The 11,342-nt window shown below is 49.8% G+C and overlaps 1 protein-coding gene across 1 annotated transcript in view; it reads right to left on the reverse strand.

Moving 5' to 3' along the window:
* Positions 1–10,714, reverse strand: part of LOC146340932 (gasdermin-A3-like) — a 29,742-nt gene extending 19,028 nt beyond the window's left edge. Inside the window, exons 1-2 of the mRNA XM_084804531.1 lie at positions 10,514–10,714; positions 3,572–3,842 (exon numbers count right to left, since the gene is read on the reverse strand). Of these exons, the coding sequence (XP_084660657.1) occupies positions 3,572–3,782 (211 nt within the window). The 5' untranslated portion in view covers positions 3,783–3,842; positions 10,514–10,714. The remainder of the gene's footprint in view (positions 1–3,571; positions 3,843–10,513) is intronic.
* Positions 10,715–11,342: the final 628 nt, after the last annotated feature.

Here is an 11,342-nt window from a genome sequence, read left to right on the forward strand (position 1 = left end):
GTTTCATTGAATTCGATGGAACCTTGAAAATTAAAAGCTTCCCCTCTCAGCAATCACATGGTCGCTGCCTGGGAGCCGGAGGTAAATGCGCAAAGGCTCTAGAATGGAGGACTGTGCGGGTTTTCTTTAGTGTAAAGGCAGCCTATGATGTTTGAGCCATCCATGGAGTACCAAGCTCAGTAAGGAATGGGGTTGATTCCCCGCCTCCCAGCCCTCCTTGGGGCTCTGTAATGTTTGCTGGCACGCGAAGATCAAAAAGATCAGACCAAGGAATCCATCCAGTCCAGTTCTCTTTCTGTCCAGCGGCCAGATGTCTGTCTGTCTGTATTATGTAAAAGGATTTATATCTCACCTTTCTATCTAGGATCTTCTAGGCAGTTTACAATTCTATTAAAACAATAACACATTGACATCCATCCCAATTCAAACACTTGTTGTAAACATCTAAAATCCTTACAAACTAACAGCTACACAACTGGCTGTGAAGCAAAACAACGTCTCACTACTTGAGAATAGAATAGTTTTAATCCGTTGCCTAAGGCTGGGGGTGGGGTGAAGCACAGTCACCTGACAAATGTCTCTTGCGATGGGTTTCTGGAGATGGGGAGCCACTGCAGAAAAGACCCTGTTCTTGGTAGCTATTTGTCTGACATCAGAAGATGGGCATCTGTAGCAGGGCTTCCAAAGAAGATCTGGGAAGGTCTTGCCCCTGGGAAGGTCGCAAGCCAGGCATGATGGAGAAACCTCTCCAATGCTGCTTGGCCTCAGCACCTATTAGTCAGAGGTACATTGCCTCTGAAAGTGGTGGTGGCATTAGTTCCATGTGGATACTGGGATCAATCTAATCCCCTTTAAAAAGCCATCTAAGTTCTAGAGGTCATCCTCACATCTTGCAGTTATGAATTCCATACTTAAACCTGCCTTCCCCAACCCAGGGCCCTCCAGATGTTTTATCATAGAATCATAGAATAGTAGGGTTGGAAGGGGCCTACAAGGCCATCAAGTCCAACCCCCTGTTCAATGCAGGAATCCAAGTCAGAGCATCCCTGACAGATGGCTGTCCAGCTTCATCTTGAATGCCTCCAGTGTGGGAGAGCCCTCCACCTCCCTAGGGAATTGGATCCATTGTCGTATTGCACTAACAGTCAGGAAGCTTTTCCTGATGTTCAGCCAGAATTTGGCTTCCTGTAGCTTGAGCCCATTATTCCGTGTCCTGCACTCTGGGATGATCGAGAAGAGATCCTGGCCTTCCTCTCTCTGACAACCTTTCAAGGACTTGAACAGCACTATCCTATCTCCCCTCAGTCTTCTCTTCTCAAGGCTAAACATGCCCACTTCTTTCAGTCTCTCCCCATAGGGCTTTGTTTCCAGTCCCCTGATCATCTTCGTTGCCCTCCTCTGAACCCTCTCCAGCTTGTCTGCATCCTTCTTAAAGTGCGTTGCCCAGAACTGGACACAGGCCTCCAGATGAGGCCTAACCAGGGCTGAGTAGAGGGGAACTAGTACTTCCCAGGATTTGGATGCTATGCTTCTATTAATGCAGCCCAAAAGAGCATTGGCCTTTTTTGCAGCTACATCACATGGTTGGCTCGTCTTCCGCTTGTGATCGACAACAATTCCAAGATCCTTCTTGCTTGTAGTGTTGTTGAGCCATGTATCCCCCATCTTGTAATTGTGCATTTGGTGTTGGATTACAACCACCATCATTCCCCAGCCAGCATGGCCAATGGGTGCCCTAAACCAGGGGTGAACAACTTTGGGTGCTCCAGGGACCATACTTCTTCTGCTGCACTGCCAGCAGCAGCAAAAAAATAAGTAGCTTACTGCTGAAATTAGGCAGAAAACCACCACAGAGACTCAAAAGGGCCACATTTAGCTTGAAAACCAGCAAAATTTGGCACTTTGAATCTCCGTAGTGGTTTGCTGTCAAATTTTGGTGGCAAACTGACCATTTTCTGCTACTGCCCTGGTGAATTCCAGTGGTGTAGGGGCAGCAATGGAGATGGCAGGGGCCACACTAAAGGCCACAGAGGGCCACATCGGCACTGCCTGGTGTTAGTTCTCAATCATCTACCAATCCATTTTGTTTGATAGCCCCAGGATCCAATATCAGATGAGTCAAAAAAAATGCTCTGTACTCACTCTCTTCATACCATTAATGATTTGATTGACCTCCACCACATCCCCTTTTCTTAGGGCATCTCTACACCAGCTTAAAATCCTGCATTTAAAATGGGGCTTTCTGCTTCCGTTTTAGATGCAGGATCACAACACCTCCCTTTTTCTCGTGCTTCGTTTTCCCCCACCCCCTCCTTCTCCCCGTATCTGAGCCTGCCATTATCTTTCGTTGATCTCGCTCCTCTTCTTGCTGCTTTTCCTCTTTTCACAGAGGGAACTGAAGTGGAGCACAATGGGGTAATTTCATAGCTCATTATCTGCCATCTATTTAAAAGCGGAGCAAAGGGCATTTAGTGCAGGAGACGCCCTGGAGGGTCACGGCGTCATGTAAAGAGCCCGCAGACTTCCGTGAGGGAGCCATCTTAATCGCAGGATAAAATCTCCGTGTGAAGGAGCCCTTTGTCCCGACAGAACTGTTCATTCTTGCTCAGATTTGCCACCGGCACGGCTTCTTTCCCTGGGCTGAGCTGCCCGAGACATTTTGCTGCCTGAAGCAGAGCAGCAACGGGCACCCCCATCGCCAGGCAAAGGGCACCGTACCCCTGGCCAGCCAAGTTGTGTTGGCGCCTGAGGTCGGAAAACCCCACAGGCAGGAATTGTACAACCCCTCCCTGGCAGTAAGCAAGCAAGCAAATTATTTATTTTATTTACTGAATTTCTTAATCGCCCATCTAGCCGGTCACCTGTGAACATGCTGTACATGTACATGCTCCCAGATGTACATGCTATACATCTGGGTGATGTACAGCAACACAAACAGTTTTAAAACAATACAATCTCACATTAAAACATCGTATTTCTAAAAATACCCTAACCCACCCCAAATGCCTGCCTGAACTACCACGTTTTCAATGCGTGGCGGAAGCTCATTAAAGAGGGGGCATGGCAGAGTTCCCTAAGGAGGGAGTTTCACACAGTGGTGGCCACCACAGAGAAGGCCCTGTCCCTCGTCCTCACCAGCCTAGCTGTCCTGGCTGATGGGACAGAGAGAAGGCCATCTGAGGCTGATCTTGTGAATCGTTCCTCCTCCTCCTGCTGCTAACAACAACAACAGCACCAACAACTTGCTGCGGTTTCTTGACACCCACAATCCGCTGCCTGAGGCATCCGCCTCGCTCTGCCCAGTCGCAAGGCCAGCCGGCGCTGTCTTCCCCTTTGCCCTCTCGAGACAGAACCAGTGGATCCGACTCTGCTTCACCTCTGGGTCCCCTTCCTGGCTTGCCCATAACAGCTGCCGAAGAGAAAAAGTTCTTCCTTATCCTTTGGCAGACCTGGGCTAGACGCGGCTGCTGCTAAGCCACCGTGGGCCCCCTCGGCCCCGCGGATGTGGCCCTGTTTCCCAAACTGGAGCCTAGCCTGATGGATGCCTCTTGAGTCATAGGAAGCCACATACCTATTTCCATGGTTGCACCTTCCTGGAGTACGTCTGCCAGCTGGAAGGCGGTTGGAGAGTACCTCCGGGTGCACCAAGGCAGCCTGCACCGCTCTTCCCTCACCAGGGAGAGGGGCCGGAAGCTCTCGCTGTGCGCCAGGCTAAGCATAGGCACTAGCTTCCTGTCGGAGTCCAGCTCCTGCACCAGCTGCTTGGCTAGGCTCTTGAACATTTCCCCCCACAAGTGGGCCGACGGGGCAGGAGCCAGATCAGCAAGGAGGCGGCTGACGACCTGCAGAGCAGAAAGGAAGGAGAGCTGTTTTATCGATGCATATAGCTTGGAAGCCCAGCGTGTCCCTGGGGCCGAGGTGCCAGGGTGGGGAGGTGGGGGGTTCGGATTGGCAGGTGAAGAATGCAGACAACCTCCAGTATGGTTGATGGCAAAACTATCCTGCAACAGAGCCTCACCCTCCTGAAAAGATCAACCCCAGGGCCATGGAAGAGCGGTCGAAATGGGCTTAACCAGGGCACTCTCAAGATATTTCTTTGCCCCCAGGTGGCTGCATGGCTAGGGCCAGCATCTGGCCTCTTCTGGCAGCTGCTGGGGCCCTTGGCCCGCTGGCAGGGCCCAGGAGGGCTGACGCCTATCCTGACCCACCTCCCTGCCTTTTCCCAAGGCTGCAGGTGTATCTGGTAGAGGAGGTTGGGTCCAGACAATGCTTGCTATTTAAAATTTCCCACAATGCCCTGAGCAAGACAATGTCGGGGCATGCTGGGAAATGTAAAATCGTCGGTGGCTCACAATTTTATTGTAATCTGTTTATTTATTTAATTAAATTTCTTAATCGCCCGTCTGGCCGGTCACCCGGCCACTCTGGGCAATGTACAAGAGTACAATTTAAAACCGTAAAATTATACATTAAAACGTTATTTAAAAATACCCTAACCCACCCCAAATGCCTGCCTGAATAGCCACATTTTTAATGCGTGGTGGCAGCTCATCAAAGAGGGGGCATGGCGGAGTTCCCTAGGGAGGGAGTTCCACAGAGTGGGGGCCACCACAGAGAAGGCCCTCTCCATCGTCCTCACCAGCCCAGCTGTCCTGGCTGATGGGACAGAGAGAAGGCCACCTGAGGCCGATCTTGTTGAGCTGGAGGCGCTCCTTGAGATCTACTTGTTGCAGATGGTGCAGCTGCCCTGCCGCCCCCACTAAGTTTACGGCCAGCGGTAGAGGCCCCTGGGGTGGGTGTGCGTGAGAGAGCGTGGCAATTGATGTGGGGCCATCAGACGGTGCTTTGCTTGGGACGTCTCAAACCTGGAGCTGGCCTTGAATGGCACATGCTGAGGGTGAATCTACACCAGCCTCCCTCAGCCTGGCTAGGGTTGATGGCGCCAGGTTAGGGGATGATGCTCTGCACTGTGGGATTAAACTAGTCCAACCTCCCCCAGCCTGGTGTCCACCAAATGTGTTGGACTACAACTCCCAACATGCCCAGCCAGTCATGCTGGGAGTTGTAGTCTGACACATCTGGAGGGCACCAAGTTGGGGAAGGCTGAACTCCTTAAACAATCCCTACCTCTCCCCAGCGAACCTTGAGAAAGTCGCTCAAGAGGACTGGTGGGGACAGGATCTCGTTCAGCACCTCAGGGCGCAATCCTATGTAGGTGTAGACCGAGAAAAATCCTGCAATGCCCAGCTGGCTGGGGAATGCTGGGCGCTGTAGGACGTTTTCCTGTCTAAACGTGCATAGGATCGCCTTAATTAAAATACCCTTCCCAGCATTCTTTGGGGTAAGCCATGGCACTCACAGCAGATGTTTTGTCGTGCAGCCAGCCACCCTGTCAAGCATGCTGGCCTGCTTGCCCACCACGCCGCCAGGCCTTGCCCTCCTGCCTGCTGCAGCCACCTGGGAGCGTGTTATCGGGGGAGCTCCTCCGCCGGCTGCTCCCGGCCAGGCTCAGTCCCCGTTAACTGGGAAAGAAGTAACAGCTGGGTTTGGTGGGTCGCTCCTCTGGGGTGAGGGTGGGGGACTCAAGAACAGGGCTGGTGAAATCTGCCTTGAGTTGCCAGGGCTGAGCCGTAAAAGGGCGTGGTGGTCTCCCCTCATTCGGGTGGTCTTTGGACCTGGCTTGATGGCTGGACTCCCTTCCGGGCAGCCCTTACTTTGATATGTCCACGGACAGGGCAGCCAGCTTTTTGTTATTTTGCTTGGGTGTGTGGTTTAAGCTCTCGATGCATAAAGGTTCCTTTCTTATATTTCTGCTTTGTATGATCTGCCGCCACCACCTTTCCTTCTACCCCTCTTCCCTAAATCAACATTCACCCAACTGAAGGTTGGCGTGAGTCCTTCTGGGTGACCTCGGTGCTATTTCTGTGCCTCTCGGCCTGGGAGGGTGGCCACTGGGTGTCCGTTGGGAATGTGGGGCTGGAATTGGCCTGTCCTACCTTGCGGGGGAGTTCCGGCGCTCCTTCACACCCCCTGAAAGGGGAGCCCCCATGCGACGCCACCACTTTGGGATCGTGCGGCGACCGTCTCAGGGTGCTCCCGCTTTATTGGCTCTCCTCAAACTGCTGCCACGAGCAACTGCCGGAGGTTGCTCGTGGAGCTGGGAAGTGCCGGTCCTTGCGACACTTCGGTAGAAGAGCTCTCCCCACTGACTTGGGAGTGGGAGGGGGGCATGAAGCTAGCAGCATGAGACCCCTCCCAAGCAACAAGTGGACGCATTCAAGGAGCTTTGGGGTCTGGTGCAATGTGGAGGATTTCCCCGATACGTTTGATGGAGTCAAGGAAAACCAGTGACTTCACTAAGCATGGGATTGCCCCTCTTGGGCCTGCTGAGGGGAAAACGTCTTGGGCCTGCTGCTGAGGGGCCTCTTGGGCCAGCTGAGGGGAAAACGTCTATGGGGGGGCGAAGGGTTGGAGCTGTGGTTTTTGAGGCTGTTGTCTTGCTTGGAGGGAAGTGATCACTGGGGGGCATCAGGCCTCAGCAGCGGAGCCTCAAAGGAGGAAATGCAGGGAGACAATGAGGAAGAGAGAACAGCTATAAAACGGGGGAGGGAGAGCTGGCGGGAGGAAGAGAGAGAAGAGAAATGATACAAACATTAAAGTGGGTTTCTCCTGCATTGCTAGTTACAGGTGAAAGTGGGTTCTGTGTCTGGAAATGCTCAAAATGGAGGTGGTAGGAAATCCTCAAAAGGAGTGTCAGAAGGAAAAGTAAAAACGGGGGAACGAAAGAGCTGCATGTAAGCCAGGCTTGTAAAGTCTCTAGCCCAAGGGCTCCTTCACATGGAGCTTTTATCCTGTGATTGAGACTGCTCCTTCACCGAAGTTACCCTCCAGGGTGTCTCCTGCACTAAATGCCCTTTGTTCTATTTTTAAATAGATGGCAGATCATGAGCTATCAAATTACCCCGTCATGTTCCGCTTCAGTTCCCTCCGTGAAAAGAGGAAAAGCGGCAAGGAGAGGAGAGAGATCAGCGAAAGATAATGGCAGACTCAGATACAGGGAGAAGGAGGGGGAACGGGGTGGTGGGAAAGGAAGCACATGAAAAAGGGAGTTGTGATCCTGCACTGAAAACAGAAGCAGAAAGCCCCATTTTAAATGCAGGATTTTAGGCTGGTGTGGAGGTGCCCATTAGGCAGAGTGAGGCAGATGCTGGGGTTTGTGTGGGGGCGATGTCAGCAGCAGCCCTCTGGCTGTCCTCTTGAGGACAGAGTGGGCCACACAGCCCTGCCCTGTGCCCCCTAAGCTATCCTGCTGGCCTCCGGTGCAGTGGGGGATGCTGTCCCTTCCCCGTGTGGAAGGAACGTTCCACTTCAGTCCTGTCGGCTTCTGGACCTGGGATGGGAGAGGCCAGTCATATTTATGACCTTATCTGCAAGGTGAATCTAAACACGAATGAGGTGAAGGCTGATTTGGAAGGAAAGATACAGAATGCACAAGGGGGGCTGCTGGCTTCCCCCCCACAAGGGTTTGCTTGCTTTTAACAGCCCCATCAGTCAGAAATTCAACAGGTACAGCTCTTCTTGTGATATGGATACCACAGTTGGAAGAGTCTCTGGCTGCTGAATTTCTGCCTGTCAGGTAACTCTGGCAGATGCAAGAGTTCCACCAAAGGGAGGGGGAAGGATAGGACTCCTCCTAATCCTGACATTTCCATCGGGCAATTTTTAAAAAAATCTTCCTTGAAAATGAATGACTGAAACTGCTTTCCTACCAGCTTCATATCAAAGCAGAAAATGTGTTAGTTAACATAGAAGAATACAGTCGGTGGGGGAAAAAAAGGACCAGAATTGAAACCCACAATTATTGACATTTTTAAAAAGTTATTTCAAATTGAAAGGGAGTGAGGTGGGGATGGGAATCAAATGGTCCTTGTTACAAGTTTCATTTATTCAATACAACCCCGCCCCCAAACCAGACCAAACGGATCATTGCTAAAGGATTTCAATAGCCCTGTAATTAGTAATGATTTCTACCGCACTTTCAAAGGTACAAAGAACTTGACTGTCTTTGTTTTGCTCCTGGCAAGAGGTGCTGCTTCCATTTTGGCATTTGGGGGAAAGCCACCCAGCCCAGCACTTCTCCACACAAACCAACTGCAGTAGGTCTCACTGTGTTCAGTGGAGCTTACTCCCAGGTAAGTGTGCATCGGGTTGCAGCCTCAGCAGCCAGCATGCTATTCAAGTTCTAAACTGGTTTTTCGTTCACTTTACACTACAGGCGTGAGAAATTGACGTACTATTCTCGCCATCACTCTAGTTGGTGAAGGTCAGAGCTGCATAAAGCTGACACGGGACAGATGATAGTTTTAGGAGAGTTGCATTAAACGTTCCCCATTTAGATGTTCTGAACTACAGAAGTGCTTTTGGAAGGAGATTAAAATGTCCTCCCCGCAAAACCGCTTTAAATATATGCTTCATGGCTGAACTATGGCAGCCTTTGTTCCCCTCTCTGCGGCTGCTTCAGTGCCATTTTTTTAGGGCTTCCTCCTCCTTCGCTACACAATCGCAGCCACTCCGGGATCATAGAGTGAATGGGATGACACCACCCCAGTATGTGATGAATGAGGGCTACTGAGGGGCAATGAAGCCAGTTCAGCGTGTGGGCAAAGCTTCCTGCATTGCCTAGCCCTCACTGGGTGGGCAACAGGGCTGTCTTCTTTAGACATTACCTTCAAAAACCACCGAGGAGGGTTTGCTTTATGCTGCTCTCAAAAGCATTTATGAAAGTGCTCCCCTGTTTTAGCTCAGCCATAAACAGGAGAGAGAAACTAGATTTGCATGTCACAATAAGCCACAGTGTGTTGTGAGCCATGTTAGTGTCAGTGTGGCATGTGAACCTGGCATGGATGATTCAGCATGAGTTGTTTGTACCGAACAAGCCACCCTGAGAACCCATGGCTTGCAGTAGGGTTGTTGAGGATAGCTTGTTTCCAGGATGGCTTGTTGTAACATCCGAACCCAGCAGCATGACTTGCCCCAAGCAGCTACAGGGCCGCTTGGCAAGAGTGGGAAAAAAGCCCCTGCTGTGAAAAGGCGGTGTGTGTGTGTAGCCAATAACTCCAATTTCTGGACTTGCTGGAGATTCAGGGAAGTGTCAGAAGAGGAAAGGACACTGGCAAGTGTCAGTTAAAGACTTAATAGTGAGAGGATTACATTGCCAAGTGGGAGATATTTGCTTCTTCTACACGAGGCTTTTATTCATGGAAGCTTGCAGATCCTTTACATGATGTCGTCAACCTCCAGGGCGTCTTCCACACTTTCTGATCTTTATCCCGCTTTTACAAAGATCAGAGATAACACACTAAGGAAGATTAATCCAATATGTTGGCTGTGTGAAATTGCGCAGTTCTGCTATAACCACAGCACCATCTAGTGGCTGCAAAATGAAACATATAGAACTTGCCGAGAAATGAATTCCCTGATTCAAAGCCTGTGTCCGCTGATGTAAAGGAGCCAGTCTTAATCCTGCAAAGAATCCAGAAGCAGAAGCCCCAGAAAGGATGTGGGATTTTAGCCTTGTGTGGTGAAGTTAATTGTCCTTCCACCCCCTTTGGTGAACTTACTTTGTTAGCATTTTTTTTCTTTTTTTTGGTGCTTCTAAATTGTGCAAATGGGTTCCTCTCTCTTACTACTATTTTCCCTCTGGACCTTTGCAACTGTGTGCAAATTAGCCTATATGCAGTTTCTCCTTGTCAGTTTCCTTATATGTTACCTACTCCACTGTAACATACAAAGAAATTGACAAGGTGAGAGGACACACATTGGACAGCTGAATCTGCTCTCTTGTGAAAGACCGGGAACATCATCATCATCATCATCATCATCATCATCATCATCATCCCCATTTGTGCACTTCCAAGGCACGGGGGGGGGGGGGAGTAAGTGCTCCAAAAAGGGGCAGGGGACCAGGCTGTAGGGGTGAGGAGACAAGACAGGTTGCCATGCCAAGGACACTGGGATAGGTGCAGGAAGTGGGCTGGAGGACTGAGGGGGAAAGAAACCACACCAAGCCACCATACGCCTAATTGTTTTATCAGGGAGCAACACGGGTTAGCGAGCAAACAACCAACCCATGGTGGCTTGTTTTCAGGGTGGCTTAGCGTTACGTGCAAACTGCCCTGCCGTTCCTCTTGGTGCTCAGCACACTACTGCTTCTGGTAAACAGGTTTTGCAAAGGTTGTTGTGTCTGTAGGGGTCTACTGACTTTCTTCATTGTTTTTATATTGTACAGTCCCTTTGTACAATGTGAAATAACAACAACAACATTCAGGAACTTGCAAAACCTGTTTGATCAGAGATAACAATAGGAGAAAAGAATGTCTGTGCACACCCAAGCCAACAATAATTGAATTGTACTACTCTGAGCAGTCTTAAAAACTATATCTCCAGCAACAGGCACTGGAAGGAATAGGTAAAGGTTTCCTTGACATCTTTCCAAAAATAGTGTTTGACTTACCTGAATTCTGAAGCCTTCAGGTTGCTTTGAAAAATGCAAAACTTCCTTTGTTGACAACAATAACTCTGAACCCAGCAGACTCTACAATATGAGATGAGGCTGTCAAACACAAGCTTAAATAAGTTGTGAAATGAAATACCGGATACTTTTTTTTGTGCTAATAAACGGAAGTTAACGTTTCAGAAATCCCATTGTTCAGCTTCTCCCCTTTTCCCCATGACTCATGCATGGACTTTTGCTCATCAAAAGGTGAGGGGGTTCAAGACCCAAGCTTGCTTTGAAATCATGCCATTTGACCTTGAAGTCACTCTCCCTAACAATAATCCCAGACAAGTAGGGCAGACCATGGGCCTTCAGTGATGACAAGAACACACTCTACACATGCTCAAAGAAACTTATTTATTTTTCATTGCTTCAGCTGCACCAGGGTTGAATGTTAGCAACAGAGAACAAACCAGGGGCCTGGGTTCAGCCATCACACAAAACTTTCTAGTTCTGGTTTGTTTTACATGCTCTCATGAAGGCATGTAACCAGTTCGTTCACAGTCAGCAGGAAAAGTAAGCAATTCATAGGATCATATCATAGAATCATAGAATAGTAGGGCTGGAAGGGGCCTACAAGGCCATCGAGTCCAACCACCTGCTCAATGCAGGAATCCAATGCAGGAATGGTAATTCTGGCTTGCCGTTATGTGCAAATGCTTCCAGAGAGTCCAGTACCAAATTGCATTACCAACCGGGGACATTTGAGTGGGCTTTCCCCTGCACATATTTTTTAACAAGGGCCCTGTAACATCCAAGTAGAACTTAACCTTGCCTTTACTTCTAC

The sequence above is a fragment of the Heloderma suspectum genome, chromosome 6, assembly GCF_057233095.1.
Source record: "Heloderma suspectum isolate Gila_16-S chromosome 6, 16-S_ref, whole genome shotgun sequence".
Taxonomy (NCBI): Eukaryota; Metazoa; Chordata; class Lepidosauria; order Squamata; family Helodermatidae; genus Heloderma; species Heloderma suspectum.